The sequence below is a fragment of the Heterodontus francisci genome, chromosome 5 (assembly GCF_036365525.1).
Source record: "Heterodontus francisci isolate sHetFra1 chromosome 5, sHetFra1.hap1, whole genome shotgun sequence".
NCBI lineage: Eukaryota > Metazoa > Chordata > Chondrichthyes > Heterodontiformes > Heterodontidae > Heterodontus > Heterodontus francisci.
Window position 1 is genome coordinate 110634229 of NC_090375.1, and position 17649 is coordinate 110651877.

Consider the following 17649-nt stretch of genomic DNA (forward strand, 5'->3'; position numbering starts at 1 on the left):
TGTTATTTAAAGACGCCTCGTTTGGTTAGCCTCATTCAGGGATTAATAGATAGTACAATTTGGCTGGGCCTTTCTTTAATTTCGAAAGTTTTAAATGATATGTTAGCCGATCTGTGGAGTGACGGGATTGAATTAACAGTGCATTGGTCCCACCACAATCAGAATCATATATTTTTGATTGGGGGCTTTGACTGGAGCGGTAGGTCGTAATATTGGGTGCAGTTCCAGCTGTAGCAAACGCTCCCGGTGGCACTGCTGGGACTGAAGAGCTGCCGGCCCTGTGATTGGCCAGCAGCTCTTGGAGGCGCGATTTCCTGCCTCAGAGGGGTGGAAGCCACGACTGCAGGCACTTAAGTGCCTGAGCCACGCAAAATAGCAGCATGGTTCTAGGGTCAGCGGAGCTGAGCTTGTCCCCGGCTTTGCAGCCCGTGAACAGGGTCACTGCCTCATTGTTAAATTTCCAGCCAAAATCTAAGCTGGCACTTCAGTCCATTACTGAATGAGAGGTTAAATCAATGGCCTATTCAAGTGGATGTAAGATGTCCCATGGCCTACAGGGAACAGGGAATTTTCACGTATCTGACCATTATTCCTTTCAACCAATACTCTCAAAAACAGATTTTCTGGTCCTTCATTAGTTTATTGTTGGTAGGATCTTCCAATATACAAATTTACTGCTGTGCTTGTCTGCATCACAACAAAAACTGTACTTCTGAAGTGCTTCATTGGTTGTAAAATACAAAGGTTGTGATGAGGATGACACGCTATACAAATGGAAGTTTGCTTTTTCATACTAAGGAGGAAAACTCAAGTCCATGTGGTGAGTGGCATACACCAAGAATTTTCTTAGGTGTTTTCTTGGTTGGCCACTGTAGCTGCAGATGAAGCTGGGAAGAAGCGTCAGATAAACTGTATAAATGGGGTTTCCACTGATCTTACAACAAAGCTACAATACCGATTGGGAGAACTCCTGAGGAAATTCCTGGTAATAGTGTGTACTCTACTGGAAGGGCTTACTGACTTCAGATAGGAATTAAGTGTATGTTTGTCAGAGATGTTGTATGATCGCCTTTAAGAGTGACACCCCTTTAAGATCTTAGTATGCAAATGAGCTAAGTACTTGGATGTAGTCATGTGACTGAAAGCCAGCATCACGCTGCAACTTTAACACCCAGATGAAGGTTTTGTAAATAGTTAGTTCTGTGTTGTATATAATAGTTTAGCTGTAATAAACCTGTTAGAGATCTTCAGCATAACTGGACCCCACGCATCTCATTTATGTTGCATCAGACAACATAAAGAACTCATTACAAGAGAAACTGCTTGGATTGGATTCAGTCAGGTGGATGCTTGTCTTGAGCACATACAAATTACGATGGAACAAACTTGGAAAGAATGTAGGGTGACAGGAGAATCATGTCCATGACTTTTTTTTGGTGGTGCCTAACTCAAGTATTATATCCAGAGAATCAGATGTAGTCACTGAAGTCTCAATTCTGGACATCTCCATTCAATACATCTCTTTTCCTGAACCCAGACATTGCTATGGCAGTGTCCAGTTCACGACTCACACCCCAGAAATTTAGCATCAATTTGTTGACATGACTCCTTCATCAACTGGAAATGTTATACTGGGGAGGAGATGTTCTGTGGGAGAATGCAAAGCAAAGTGTACATCATCGATTGCAGTCAGAACATTGGGCAAGCCAGCCGTCCTGTAAAACTGCATGGCTCTATCTCACTGTTGCCTTGCTGTGATGCCAAAGTTGATGAATTTGTATACTGTTCTGTAAAGAGCACCACTAACCTGATGAATGCTTGTAATGCAGCCTGGCTGATATTGCACAGAATATCCATGGTTGCTTAAAGTGAGCCTGTGCCAGAAGAGTTAGAGCGGGGAGGAGGCGTAAAATCAAATGGGAGGCAGGGCATGCCGTTCCCGTCGCCCACCCGCCCTCGCTGCCATTTTACCAGTGGCAGGGGAGGTGGAAAATGGCCTGCATGCCCCAGGCCAATTGAGGCCCTTAAGTGGTCAATTAATTGCCACTTAAGGGCCTCCTTGCGCCGCCACTGGCATATTACCAGTGGCAGCCGCGCACTTCACCAGCTTAAAACTGGGCGACCTCTTTTCGGGCTTGGGGGTGCCCTCCTGATCGGGCACCCTGTGCCCCACAGAGGGCCCCCCCAGTGGCACAAGCTGCCCCTGCTGGAGCACCTGCCCCCGCCCTCTCGATTGATCCCCTCCTGCCTCGCCGGGGTCCACTCAATTGTCCCCAGTCAGGCCCCACACACTTACCTCAATTCCGGGGCCTGCTCCTTCTTACTGGTCCTGGCTGGGTGCAGTCCCAGCAATGGCTACCACTCCCGATGGCGCTGCTGGGATTGAAAAGCTGCCGACCCACTGATTGGCCAGCAGCTCTTGGAGGTGGAACTTTCTGCCTGAGAGGGGTTCCCAATTAAAGGCTTGGGCCATGCAAAATCGGTGCATGTCTTCCAGGCCTGGCAGAGGCGGGCTCACCCCCGACTTTTCAGCCAGTGGGCAGGGTCTCCACCTGAACATCAGATTTCGGCCATAGAGTCATTTAAGGCATAGAAGGAGGCCATTTGGCCCTTCAAGTCCATGTTGGCTGTCAGCGACGCAATCCAGTCAGTCCTACTCCCCCAATCGATCCCTGTAGCCCTGCAAGTTTATTTCCCTGAAGTACCCTCCAATTTCCTTTTGAAATCATTGATTGTCTCTGCTTCCATCATCATCCTGGGTAATGAGTTCCAGATCATTAAAAAAAATTCTTTCTCACATTCCCCCTGCATTTTTTGCCTAAAACCTTCAATCTGTGTCCCCTAGTCCTTGTACATCAGTTAATGGGAACAGCTTTTCTTTGTCTAACTCAGGGTTGTCCAACATACAGCCCGCGGGCCAGTATCTAGCCCATCAAACATTTCCATTCGGCCCGCGGATGTAAACAGTTCCTGGGGCCATTCCTCATCCTCACTGTGACTGGAGATTAGAAATTTCCCTTTGTCTTCTTCTTACAGAGCGGCCTTTTAAAAACATCGCTATCAGTTTCACAGCTGACAGCTGCTTACATCGGGAACAGTCGTTTTCCAACAAGCTCGGGGTTTTCCAGCAGATTCTCACTTTTTTTTTTAAAAGTCCGCCAGAAAACCCTGAGTCTGTTGGAAAACAGCTGTTCCCGATGTCAGCAGCTATCGGTTTGAAACTGACAATGCGATGTTTTTAAAAAGAATTGACCAACCATGTGCTGACCGTTTGCTCTCTGCAACTATGTAAGAGAGAAAGAGTGGGGGGAGAGACCGAGGGAGAGGGGAGAACAGAGAGGGGGGGGGGGGCAGAGAGAGAGAGAGGGGGAGAAGAGAGAAAGAGGGAGGAGCAGAGAGACAGAGAGGGGGGCAAAGAGAGAGCGGGGAACACTGAATGGGAGTTGAGAAGGGAGTGGGGGACACTGGAGACACTGGGGTGGAGGGGGGGGGGCGAGATACAGAGAGTGGGTGGGGAGGGACAGAGAGTTGGGGAAGAAGGGGACAGAGGGGGAGAGGGAGACAGAGAGAGGGGAGAGGGAGACAGAGAGACAGACTGGGGGTGGGGGGGGGGGTGGTGGAGAGAGAGACAGAGACAGAGACAGACAGACAGAGAGGGGAGGGCGGGAGAGAGAGTCAAAGAGTCATTTACTTACGGCACAGAAGGAGGCCATTCTGTCTATCAAGCCCATGCTGGCTCTCCACGGAGCTATGCAGTCAGTCCCACTCCCTGGCTTGATCCCCATAGCGCTGCAAGTCTATTTCTCTCAGGTGGCCATCCAACCTCCTCTTTGAAGTCATTGATCATCTCCACTTCCACCAGCCTTGTGGGCAGCAGGTTTCAGGTCAATACTACCCGCTGCATAAAAAAGTGCTTCCTCATATTCCCCCTGCTTCTTTTCCAGAATACTCTGCATCACTACATCAAGTGTGCAGGCAGAGATTGACTACTTATGCAAGCAAAAACAATGCCAAGTATGTCATTAAATCAGTTTTCAGTATAGTGACGAGAAAGTAAGTCAATAAATGAGTCTTCTTATTTAAAGCTTCTTCACAAAAATGCATATTTGTTGGTGTTTTTATTAATAAGATAATTTTTTTATGCCTTTATCTTTCAAAAGTTGCTCACTTGTCCCCTGAGCTGAGCAAAAATCGTAATACGGCCCTCCACCTGGACAACCCTGGTCTAACTTATCTAAGCCTGTCATAATCTTGTACACCTCTATCAAGTCTCCCTCAATCTCATTTGTTCCATTTCCAACCTGATCTTGTATCTAAAATCCCCCATCCCTGGAACCATTCTGGTAAGTTGCTATAGAGAGAACAGAGCAGACAGATGGTCATGACTGAAGGGCTCCCGAGAGTAGGTGACACAGCTGCGCTGTTGTTTTTTTGGTAAAGCCCTTTCTTCTGCAACACAGTTCCTCAGTAAAGCCTTCAAATGGCCTGTGTTGCCTCTGCAATATATGGAGAGTGGTAATGTCTGGTGGGTTGCATCCTTCTTAACTGCTGGACAATCCTGTGCTGCTTTTCCTCCCTGATAATATATGCAAGAAATGCCCCGAGGGAATTTCAGACTTACTCCTGTGAAGCCCTCAATGCAGGCAGGGGGATGATGCGGCGAATATCTGCTAGTGGCCTGACCCTATTAGAAGCAAGTTCAGGTAAACAGAAAGGCAAAACATAAATGCTTTAAAAATTGTTCCCAGTCACAGAAATTTGTATTCAACATTGCCAGACTCTTGCACATGGGGAAGTCCACACTTCTTCCCTGAACATCTGCTTCTAGCAGTTTGTTGTGTTTTATAGATCTCAGAATGCTTTAGGACTGTAAAACTAAGGAACGAGCTGCTGCTGCACCACTGCCTTTCACTTTGACGTATAGAAATGAGGGACTTGAGGCTTGGCAGATGGATGAGAAAGCTCAAAAAGTACAAAATAACTCAGAGAAGTGTCTTGATGACAGAATTCTTGCACAAATGCCTTCCAGTTGATTTTTTTTGCCTGAAAAACATTCCTTTGATGTTTATATACTGCTATTGCGCATACTGTGGAGCCTGGAGGAGCATTCCAATGAAACTGGTTGAAGAGTGCTCGAAGCAGACTTTGCTCAGTTCTCTCCTAAAATGGCAATTGGAGTCCTATGTGCATCATAAGATCTCATTTACTTATTAAGAGACCCTGTGAACTGGAACAGGCAGGCTCTTTGGCCACCCAGAGGCAGGCCCTTTAACTGATGATGACCGGAGCATTGTCATTAATGGAGCAGTATGTCTACCAATCCCACTTGGAGGCAGTTACCACCTGGTTAATGCTGATTTGGGCAAGTTAAAATCACCCCCAAAGGGATTGTGCCAAGTATCTCTGCTATATTTTTCATCCGATTCAAACCAGGAACTCTGGTTGATGAAATGATATTATAGATGATTGTAAATCTTCATTAATATAATTCTTCAGCATCTCCTGTATCTCTATCCAGGGGATATCAATGGTAGCACCTCTGATAAGATTTTGTTTCCTTTTTATTGTCTGAATTTGACTAAAGGACTCAAGTTTTCATAATTGAAGAATACCACTGGCTTTGGGCTATTGTCCTCTCCAATTATGTCACTTCAAACACATTTACTTCTGGGTACACCAAGAATTTATCATTTTAGTGAGCATCACAGCTAACGTGCTAAATGATATAATGAATGATAGGAGACCTAAACAGCTCAAATGCTGTTTTGTTTTATTTGTTCCTGGTTCACTGGGTCTGTTTCTGGCAAAGGTGGGACCTGTGCAAGTTGGACGGGTTGCACTTGAACCGAAACGGGACCAACATCCTTGCTGGGAGGTTTGCTAGTGCTGTTGTGGCGGGGCGGGGGTGGGGGGGTTAAACTAATTTGGCAGGGGGATGAGATACAGAGTGGAGGTACAGTAGGGGGTGATGCACAGCTCAATATAGAAGAGAAATTAAGTCAGTCTGGAAGGCACAGCAAATATAGACCTGTTAAGGCACAAGTGAATAATGCAAGGCTGGATTGCATCTATTTTAACTTAAGGAGTCTTACTAGTAAGGCAGATGATTTGAGGGCATTGATTAACACATGGGAATATGTTATTATTGCTAACACAGAGACATGGTCGAGGCAAGGGCAGGAATGGCAGCTCAATATTCCAGGATATAGAATCTTCAGGCCCTACGGTAGGTGGGGGATGGGGTGAGGAGGGGGTGGTGGGAGGGGCAGTGGTGGTAACAGAGGAGGTGGCATTGTACTATTGATCATGGAGTCAATTACTGCAGTAAGGAGGGATGATATCTGAGAAGGTTCCTCAAATGAGGCCATATGGGTAGCACTTAAAAACAAAAAGGGGGTAATCACTTGGCTGGGAGTTTACTACAGGCCTCCAAATAATCAGGGAGAGATAGAGGAGCAGGTATGTAGGCAAATCTCAGAGAGGTGTAAAAATAATAGGGTAATAATAGTAGGGGATTTCAACTTCCCCAATATCAACTGGGATAGTCTTTGTGCAAAATGCTTAAAGGGGGCAGAATTGTTAAAGTGCATACAGGAGAGCAGTACTGGACCTAATCCTAGGGAATGAAGCCAGACAAATGGTAGAAGTATAAGTGGGAGAGCATTTTGGGAATAGCGACCATAACTCTGTAAGATTTAAGGTAGCTATGCCAAAAGGACAAAGATTGACCTGAAATAAAGGTACTGAATTGGGGGAAGTACGATTTCAATATGATAAAACAGGATCTTGCCAAAGTTAGCTGGGAGCAGCTACTTGTAGGAAAGTCTATATTAGACCTGTGGGACTCATTCAAAAAGGAAATAGTGAGAGTTCAGGGCCAACACGTTCCTGTAAAGGTGAAGGGTAGGACCAACAAGTCCAGGAAACCCTGGATGTCAAGGGATATAGAGGATTGGATAAGGAAAAAAAAGGAGGCTTATGGCAGATTCAGGGGGCTGAGAACAGCAGAGGCCCTATACGAGTATAGAAAGTGTAGGGGGGTACTTAAAAAAGTAAATTAGGAGAGTGAAGAGGGGGCATGACAAAACACTGGCAGGCAAGATAAAGGAAAATCCCAAGGTGTTTTATAAGTATATTAAGGGCAAGAGGATAAGCAGGGAAAGAATAGGCCCCATTCGGGACCAAAGTGGCAATCTGTGTGTGGAGCTGGAGGCATAGGTGAGGTTTTAAATGAATACTTTTCATCTGTGTTCACAATGGAGAAGGACGATGTAGATGTAGAGATCAGGGAGGGGGATTGTGATATACTCAAACAAATTAGCATTGAAAGGGAGGAGATAGTAACGGTTTTAGTGGGCTTAAAAGTGGATAAAGCCCCAGGCGCAGATGGGATGTATCACAGGCTGTTATGTAAGGCAAGGGAAGAGACAGCAGGGGCTCTGACATAAATTTTCAAATCTTCTCTGGCCACAGGAGTGGTGCCAGAGGACTGGAGGGCAGCGAATGTGGTACCATCATTCAAGAATAGGGCAGCAGGGATAAACCAGGTAATTGCAGGCTGAGTCTAACATCAGCAGTAGGGAAACTATTGGAAAAAATCCTGAGGGACAGGATTAATCTCCACTTGGAAAGGCAGGGATTAATCAAGGATCGACAGCATGGCTTTGTCAGGGGGAGATCATGTCTAACAAACTTGATTTAATTTTTCAAGGAGGTGACTAGATGAGTAGTTGAGAGTAAAGCAGTTGATGTAGTCTACATGGACTTCAGGGAGGCTTTTGACAAGGTCCCGCATGAGAGATTGGTTAGGAAGGTAAGAGCCCATGGGATCCAGGGCAATTTGGCAAATTGAATCCAAAATTGGCTTAGTGGCAGGAGGCAGAAGGTGACGGTCAAGGATTGTTTTTGCGAGTGGAAGCCTGTGAGCAGTGGTGTGATGTAGCCTCAGCAGGATGGCATCTCATTTGTAGGTATACCTGGTGATGCTCCTGGCATGCTCTCCTACACTGGTCATTGAATCAGGATTGGTCCCTTGACTTGATGGTAATGGTAGAATGAAGGATATGTTGGACCATGAGGTTACAGGTTGTGGTGGAATACAATTCTGCTGCTGCTGATGGCCCACAGCACCTCATGGATGCCAAGTTTTGAGCTGTTAGATCTGTGCTGAATCTATCCCATTTCGCATGGTGGTATGTTATATTTTTCTTCACCAATTAAAGGGAAGGTTCTATTATTGGCAGCCATCCCTGGAAACTTAACAGAGGAAATCACAGACACTATGGCCAGGAGTTTAACCTGGAGGCGTGTTCTGTTTGGGGGTCGGGAAACCAGGAAAAATGGGCTTCCTAAAGGTCCTGCAGAATTTAAGGCAGGGCGTCTTTAAGTGGCGTTATTGTCCACAGGTAACCTGATTGATAGGCTGGAGGCCTTTTGGGCAGGAAACCTACTTCAAAAGGCCGAAGCCGACGAGAATAGTTAGGTGTTTTGGAGGAGTGAGAGAGATCATGCTGGAGTGAGGTGGGGGGAATGCTTGATTGGCTCAGGATGCTCTCATCACTGGGTGGGAATCCAGATTGCGGGGCTGAGGGGACGGGGGTTTGGATGGTGGTTGGAGGATACTGATTGCAGGAGGGTGCTCCTATGATGGTTGAGTCGGGGAGCAGTTAGTTAGAGGTTGGGTGGCTGAACTGGAAGTTGACGAGTCTGATGGTGGTTGGCAATGGCACCAATGGTGTTTAGGGCATCCGTTTGTAGTTAGGGTGGGGTTTTGATTGATAGTCGGGAGTGTCAGAATTTGGTTGTGGGGTCCAATGGTGGTTTGTGAGGGGCAAAATTGATGGTCCTGGGGAGCAGATAGATTGCAGGGTGTTGGGGGGGGGTGGTGCCGCGGTTGGTAGCTTGTTGGACCAGAGGGAAACACTCATGCTCCTCCTGTGTACAGTTCTGGTCGCCATACTATAGGAAGGATGTGATTGCACTGAAGAAGGTGCAGAGGAGATTCACCAGGATGTTGCCTGGGTTGGAGAATTTCAGCTATGAAGAATGACTGAAAAGGCTAGGGTTGTTTTCCTTAGAGCAGAGAAGGCTGAGGGGGGGACCTGATTGAGGCGTACAAAATTATGAGGGGCATGGATAGGGTAGATAGGAAGAAACTTAGCGGAGGTGTCAAAACCAGAGGGCAGAGATTTAAAGTATGGGACAGGAGGTTTAGAGGGTTTTTGAGGAAAACATTTTTCACCCAGAGGGTGGTTGGAATCTGGAACACACTGCCTGAAGGGGTGATAGAGGCAGGAACCCTTGCAACTTTTAAGAAGTATTTAGATAAGCACTTGAAACGCCATAGCATACAAGGCTATGGACCAAGTGCTAGAAAATGGGATGAGAATAGATAGGTGCTTGATGGCCGGTGTAGAATCAGAGAAAATAGGAGCAGGAGTGGGCCATTTGGCCCTTCGGGCCTGCTCCGCCATCCATTATGATCATGGCTGATCATCCAACTCAGTAGCCTGTTCCCTCTTTCGCCCCAGACCCTTCGATCACTTTAGCCCCAAGAGCTATATCTAACTCCTTCTTGAAGACATACAATATTTTGGCCTCAACTGCTTTCTGTTGTAGCGAATTGCATAGGCTCACCACTCTCTGGGTGAAGAAATTTCTCCTCATCTCAGTCCTGAAAGGTTTACTCCGTATCCTTAGACTATGACCCCTGGTTCTGGACTCCCCACCATCAGGAACATCCTTCCTGCATCTACCCTGTCAAGTCCTGTTACAATTTTATAGGTTTCTGTGAAATCCCCCCTCACTCTTCTGAACTCTGGTGAATATAATCCTAACTGACTCAATCTCTCCTCATACATCAGTCCTACCATCCCAGAAATCAGTCTGGTAAACCTTCGCTGCACTCCCTCTATAGCAAGAACATCCTTCCTCAGATAAGGAGACCAAAACTGCACACAATATTCCAGGTGTGGCTTCACCAAGGCCCTGTATAATTGCAGCAAGACATCCCTGCTCCTGTACTCGAATCCTCTCGCTATGAAGGCCAACATACCATTTGTCTTTTTTACTGCCTGTTGCACCTGCATGCTTACCTTCAGTGACTGGTGTTCGAGAACACCCAGATTTCGTTGCATATTCCCCTCTCTCAGTTCATTGCCGTTCAGATAATAATCTGCCTTCCTGTTTTTGCTACCAAAGTGGATAACCTCACATTTATCCACATTATACTGCATCTGCCATGCATTAGCCCACTCACTCAACTCGTCCAAATCACCCTGAAGCCTCTCTGCATCCTCCTCACAACTCACCCTCCCACCCAGTTTTGTGTCATCTGCAAATTTGGAGATATTACATTTAGTTCCCTCATCTAAATCATTTATATATATTGTCAATAGCTGGGGTCCTAGCACCGATCCCTGCGGTACCCCACTAGTCACTGTCTGCCATTCGGAAAAAGACCCATTTATCCCTACTCTTTGTTTCCTGTCAGCCAACCAATTTTCTATCCATCGCAATACACTACCCCCAATCCCACGCGCTTTAATTTTACAGGCTAATCTCTTATGTGGGACTTTGTCGAAAGCCTTCTGAAAGTCCAAATAAACCACATCCACTGGCTCCCCCTCATCAAATCTACTCGTTACATCCTTGAAGAATTCGAGTAGATTTGTTCAAGCATGATTTCCCTTTCGTAAATCCATGCTGATTCTGCCCATTTCTACTACTGTTCTCTAAGTGCTCTGCTATAAAATCTTTGATAATGGACTCTAGAATTTTCCCCACCACCGATGTCAGGCTGTTTTCTCTCTACCTCCCTTTTTAAATAGTGGGGTTACATTAGCTACCCTCCAAGCTGGAGGAACTGACCAGAGTCTATAGAATCTTGGAAGATGACCACCAATGCATCCACTATTTCTAGGGCCAATTCCTTAAATACTCTGGGATGCATACCATCAGACCCTGGGGATTTATCAGCCTTCAATCCCATCAATATCCCCCAAACCATTTCTCTACTAATACTGATTTCTTTCAGTTCCCCTCTCTCACTCAGCCCTGTGTTCCCCAACATTTCTGATATTATATTTGTGTCCTCCTTTGTGAAGACAGAACCAAATTATGCATTTAGTTGTTCAGCCATTTCTTTATTCCCCATAATAAATTCCCCTGTTTCTGACTGTAAGGGACCTACATTTTTCTTCACCAATCTTTTTCTCCTCACATACCTATAGAAACTTTTACAGTCAGTTTTTATGTTCCCCGCAAGCTTGCTCTCTTATTCTATTTTCCCCTTCTTAATCAATCCCTTGGTTCTCCTTTGCTGAATTCTAAACTGCTCCCAATCCTCAGGTCTTTTGTTTTTCCTGGCAAATATATATGCCTCTTCCTTGCATCTAATGCTATCTCTAATTTCCCTTGTAAGCCATGGTTTGGCTACCTTTCCCGTTTTACTTTTGTGCAGACAGGGATAAACAATTGTTCCAGTTCATCCATGCGCTCTTTAAATGTTTGCCAAAGCCTATCCACCGTCATCCCTTTAAGTAACATTTCCCAATCCGCCATGGCCAACTCGCGCCTCATACCTTCGTAGTTTCCTTTACTAAGATTCAGGACCCTAGTCTCAGAATCAACTACGTCACTCTCCATCTTGATGAAGAATTCTATCATATTATGGTCGCTCGTCCCCAAGGGGTCTCGCAGCACTGGATTGTCAATTATTCCTCTCTCATTACACAATACCCAGTCTAGGATGACCTGTTCTCTAGTTGGTTCCTCAAAGTATTGGTCCAGAAAACCATCCCGTATACACTCCAAGAATTCCTCCTCTACGGTATTGTGACTACCTCTTTTCCTCTTTAACCAGCAGTGTAACTCCATTGCCTTTTGCTTTTTGTCTGTCCTTCCTAAATACTGAATATCCCTGGACATTCATTTCCCATCGCTGGTCACCTTGCAGCCATGTCTCCGTAATCCTGACTCTGTCATACCCATTTACATCTATTTACGTGATTAATTCATCCACTTTATTGCGAATGCTCCGTGCGTTAAGGCACAAAGACTTAAGGCTTGTCTTTTTAGCATTACCTGTCCCCTTCCCACTATTTTTCACTGTGGCCCTGTTTGATTCTGGCCCTTGATTTCTCTGCCTGTCACTTTTCATATTCCCCTTACTGTCTTTTGTTCTTGTCTTTGTTCCTCCCTCCTCTGACTCCTTGCAAAGTTTCCCATCCCCCTGCCATTTTAATTTAAACCCTCCCCAACCACTCTAGCAAATACTCCTGCTAGGACATCAGTCTTTATCTTTAGCAAACAGGGTTAAAGAAAATCCCAAAGCCTTTTATTCATATATAAGGAGAAAGAGGGTAACTAGAGAAAGGATTGGCCCACTAAAGGACAAAGGAGGAATGTTATGCTTGGACTCAGAGAAAATGGGTGAGATTCTAAACGAGTACTTTGCATCGGTATTCACCGAGGAGAGGGACATGACGGATGTTGAGGTTTGGAACAGATGTTTGATTACACTAGGTCAAGTCGGCATAAGGAGGGAGGAAGTGTTGGGTATTCTAAAGGGCATTAAGGTGGACAAGTCCCCAGGTCCGGATGGGATCTATCCCAGGTTACTGAGGGAAGCGAGAGAGGAAATAGCTGGAGCCTTAACAGATATCTTTGCAGCATCCTTAAACACGGGTGAGGTCCCGGAGGACTGGAGAATTGCTAATGTTGTCCCCTTGTTTAAGAAGGGTAGCAGGGATAATCCAGGTAATTATAGACCGGTGAGCCTGACGTCAGTGGCAGGGAAGCTGCTGGAGAAGATACTGAGGGATAGGATCTATTCCCATTTGGAAGAAAATGGGCTTATCAGTGATAGGCAACATGGTTTTGTGCAGGGAAGGTCATGTCTTACCAACTTAATAGAATTCTTTGAGGAAGTGACAAAGTTGATTGATGAGGGAAGGGCTGTCGATGTCATATACATGGACTTCAGTAAGGCGTTTGATAAGGTTCCCCATGGCAGGCTGATGGAGAAAGTGAAGGCGCATGGGGTCCAAGGTGTACTAGCTGGATGGATAAAGAACTGGCTGGGCAACAGGAGACAGAGAGTAGCAGTAGAAGGGAGTTTCTCAAAATGGAGACGTGTGACCAGTGGTGTTCCACAGGGATCCGTGCTGGGACCACTGTTGTTTGTGATATACATTAATGATTTGGAGGAAAGTATAGGTGGACTGATTAGCAAGTTTGCAGACGACACTAAGATTGGTGGAGTAGCAGATAGTGAAGGGGACTGTCAGAGAATACAGCAGAATATAGATAGATTGGAGAGTTGGGCAGAGAAATGGCAGATGGAGTTCAATCAGGGCAAATGCGAGGTGATGCATTTTGGAAGATCCAATTCAAGAGTGAACTATACAGGAAATGGAAAAGTCCTGGGGAAAATTGATGTCCAGAGAGATTTGGGTGTTCAGGTCCACTGTTCCCTGAAGGTGGCAACGCAGGTAAATAGAGTGGTCAAGAAGGCATACGGCATGCTTTCCTTCATCGGACGGGGTATTGAGTACAAGAGTTGGCAGGTCATGTTACAGTTGTATAGGACTTTGGTTCGGCCACATTTGGAATACTGCGTACAGTTCTGGTCGCCACATTACCAAAAGGATGTGGATGCTTTGGAGAGGGTGCAGAGGAGGTTCACCAGGATGTTGCCTGGTATGGAGGGCGCTAGCTATGAAAAGAGGTTGAGTAGATTAGGATTATTTTCATTAGAAAGACGGAGGTTGAGGGGGGACCTGATTGAGATGTACAAAATCATGAGAGGTATAGACAGGGTGGATAGCAAGAGGCTTTTTCCCAGAGTGGGGGATTCAATTACTAGAGGACACGAGTTCAAAGTGAAAGGGGAAACGTTTAGGGGGGATATGCGTGGAAAGTTCTTTACGCAGAGGGTGGTGGGTGCCTGGAACGCGTTGCCAGCGGAGGTGGTAGATGCGGGCACGATGGCGTCTTTTAAGATGTATCTAGACAGATACATGAATGGGCAGGAAGAAAAGAGATACAGAACCTTAGAAAATAGGCGACATGTTTAGAGAGAGGATCTGGATCGGCGCAGGCTTGGAGGGCCGAAGGGCCTGTTCCTGTGCTGTAATTATCTTTGTTCTTTGTTCTTTGTTCTCTTTGTTCTTTGTAGTCCCAGTCCTGCCCAGGTGTAACCTGTCCAGTTTGTACTGGTCCCACCTCCCCCAGAACCAGTCCCAATGCCCCAGGAATCTAAAACCCTCCCCCTCACACCATCTCTTCATCCGATATATCCTGCTATTTCTACTCTGACTAGCATGTGGCACTGGTAGTAATCCTGAGATCACTACCTTTGAGGTTCTACTTTTCAACTTACTTCCTAGCTCCCTATATTCTGCTTTTAGGACCTCATCCTTTTTTTTATCTATGTCATTTGTACCATTATGTACCACAACCACTGGCTGTTCACCCTCCCCCTTCAGAATGTCCTGTAACCGCTCTGAGACGTCCTTGACCCTAGCACCAGGGAGGTAACATACCATCCTGGAGTCTCTTTTGCTGCCACAAAAATGCCAATCTATTCCCTTACAATTGAATCCCCTATAACTGTTGCATTCCCACACTTTTTACTCCTCCCCTGTGCAGCAGAGCCAACCGTGGTGCAACGAATTGGGCTGTTGCTTCTTTCCCCTGAGAGGCCATTCCCCCCAACAATATCCAAAGCAGTATACCTGTTTTGCAGGGGAATAGCCACAGGAGATTCCTGAACTGCCTACCTAGTCCTCTTGCTCTGCCTGGTGGTCACCCATTTCCCTCCCGCCTGCGGGGTCTGAGCCTGCGGTGTGACCACCTCTCTATACGTGCTATCCACGATACTCTCCGCCTCGTGGATGCTCCACAGTGTCCTCAGCTGCTGCTGCAGCTCCGAAACCCAGACTTCCAGGAGCTGCAGCTGGATACATTTCCTGCATACATGCTGGTCCCGGGCACTGGAAATGTTCCCGGCTTCCGACATGGACCACGAAGCGCACACTATGGCATTGAGCTCTCCTGCCATGACTTAACCCTTTACATTAAATTAAACCTTCTGGAAGATCTTAATGTCCAATAATATCAGTTACTCTAGGGCCCTTCTTCCCTGGTCCTCATTACTACAGAACTCCCTTTAAAAAAAACTACATACTATATTTGAAATAAACTTTAAACTTTTCAACTTTTCTTACCGGAGATACTTACCCAACTATGTAGAGCTATTCCCTAACAGCAGTGACTCATCAACCAATCACCTTGCAGCTCTCCTGTGACGTCACTGTTGGCTTTTTTTTTTCAAAACTCAGGTGCGCTGCCGCTGCACTTTTAAACTCTGCTGGTCTCACTCAGTCTCACTCCTTCCCGCTGTACTTTTAAACTCTGCTGGTCTCACTCAGGCACGGACACGATGGGTAGAAGGGCCTGTTTCTGTGCTGTACAACTCTATGACTCCTGGCACACTAGCAGCACTGTAATGGCACTTACCTCATGGATTCAATACTTCTCACCCCATTTAAGCTGGAGAGTTTCCTGAGGCCAGTGAAACCTTGCCGCTTGTGGTTGAAAATAGAATGACTTTTACAATGAGGGAAAGAACCTTCATCATAATGTTTAAATGACTAATTCACTTCCCACGAACGGATTGGTCACCTGGCCTTTGTTAAAACCAGAAGTGGGCGGGCTCAAGGTGGATTGGGTTCCTGTTTCAGATTCTTTGCATTTTAACCTCTGACATGACTCCAACCCACCTGATTTTGGATGTTCAAATGCAATGCAGTAGGACAGAAGATCGGGTAAGTTACCTGACGACATCTGGCACTTATGGAACCATATAGGTTAACACGTTTAGCAAAAGTTGCTTTCATTAGACATTCTGATCAGAAGAGGGTTAACTCTCCAAGAAGAGAATCATGATGAACACACTAAAGTGTGCTATGCTGGTCAATTCTGAGGATAGCTATGAAAGTTGTAAGAAGAGATGAATCCCTAAAATTTCTGTTTCTAAGCATATTTATCATTTTCTCTCTCTGGATATTAATGATGACAATAACATTTTGCTCAGGTTAGCACTGTGAATAAATTGGGACTGTGGCAGGTATATCTTAATAAAGTAGAACCTTAGTTTATAGTTGTGACATCTATATTATTGACTTCAATTTCTTAGTGTTAGCAGAATTGTTGAATAGGGGAGGGTGAGAAGCTCAGTGTATTCACTCTGCCTTTTATTTTCTGGTGTTTATTTCTTACTGATTTAACTATTTTTCCTTCTATCTTTGTTATGCATCTAGTACTCTATCTGGACAGCCTTGTGGGTCGCCTGGAATGTATTCATTTTCTGCTTCTATTTAGAAGTTGGAGGACTCTCAAAGGTAAGAACCAGCCTTGAAAACAATCATTATGCACAGAGTCAGCTGGACATTTCCTGGCTTGTAATAATTTTGGAGTGAACGATAAATTCAAATCTAGCCACACCAGGATCTCCCTTTAGTGGGATGTCTGAGTGACTTGTTTTCTTCTTGCTCTCACTTGTTTTCAATGGATGCCCTGGTTTGACCACCTGAGGCCTAAAACAGCAACTCTTATCCATGCATTTCACAACCCTGATGTTAACTTGTAATGTGCTGCATTAGAAAAAGGTTCCCTGTAATTCAAATTTCATTCTTCCTAACAGTAAAAAACTAAAATATGAGAACAAAAGATACTGTAGAATATGAAATTAGGTAATGTGGTGTCTTCTGGGTATGATGTCTGCAGAATAATTACCTGACATTTGTTAATTGCAGCGATTACTCTTCAGATACTACCTGATTGTCTAAGGTATCCTGTACCTAATGGTTCAAGGTGACCCATCTTTATGTCTATAATTAGCAATATTTTCAAGACAGCAAAGTCAGTGCTTATTGATTGGCAATTGTGATAAACCTGACCAGAATATCTGGATGGAAAACAAAATAATTTGTTTTTCTGTTGTTGGATGTTACAAGTTGGAGTGCTGTTTTTACCCTTACAAAGTGAGAGTATAATCATTATATCGACAATCAAAATTAAGTTAGAATTTATGACATACTTCGGGGAATTTTCGCAGGCCATTTTTGAGGCAGACTTGGAGACGGTGAGGCAGGGGGGGTGTGGGGAAAATGTGAAAAAAAATGTGTTGGGCCAATTTGCCGATGTGCTTCTGCCAACGACCACCTGTCCTAGCGTGGCCTGAGTGAAATGGTTGTCACTGTCGTAAGGGAAAATTTTGGTATTCCCTGGTTTGCAGAGAATTGAGCAATCCTGAAGTTTGTTGAATGTTTTGTCTCCCATGACATTGACAGATACTCCTGTATCAATGAGCACATCTACATCCGACCAGCCATTGGTCACTGTCACATGTGGCTATTTGCTGTGTGTGAGAGAGAGGACAAAAGTATGTTTCGGGTCATCTGCTTCTACTTTGGCTATATCTTGTTGTCTTTTTGCTGTGAAATGCATACATGGCACCCTTCTGTTGGTATTGGTCTGTTGATTTTGCTTTGCGAGCATGTATGTTCTTCAGCAGCCTCTAGAGTGCACAATGCACAATGCAATTGCAATTTCCAAACACTACAACACTATAACTGTCACCCA

At 45.3% G+C, this 17649-nt stretch overlaps 1 protein-coding gene across 2 annotated transcripts in view; it reads left to right on the forward strand.

The window, feature by feature from the left end:
* Nucleotides 1-17649, forward strand: part of LOC137369591 (sodium/potassium-transporting ATPase subunit beta-1-interacting protein 3) — a 693785-nt gene that overhangs the window by 396216 nt on the left and 279920 nt on the right. For both annotated transcript variants that reach the window (XM_068030897.1, XM_068030898.1), the window contains exon 3: nucleotides 16326-16406. In XM_068030897.1, coding sequence (XP_067886998.1) covers nucleotides 16326-16406 — 81 coding nt within the window. The remainder of the gene's footprint in view (nucleotides 1-16325; nucleotides 16407-17649) is intronic.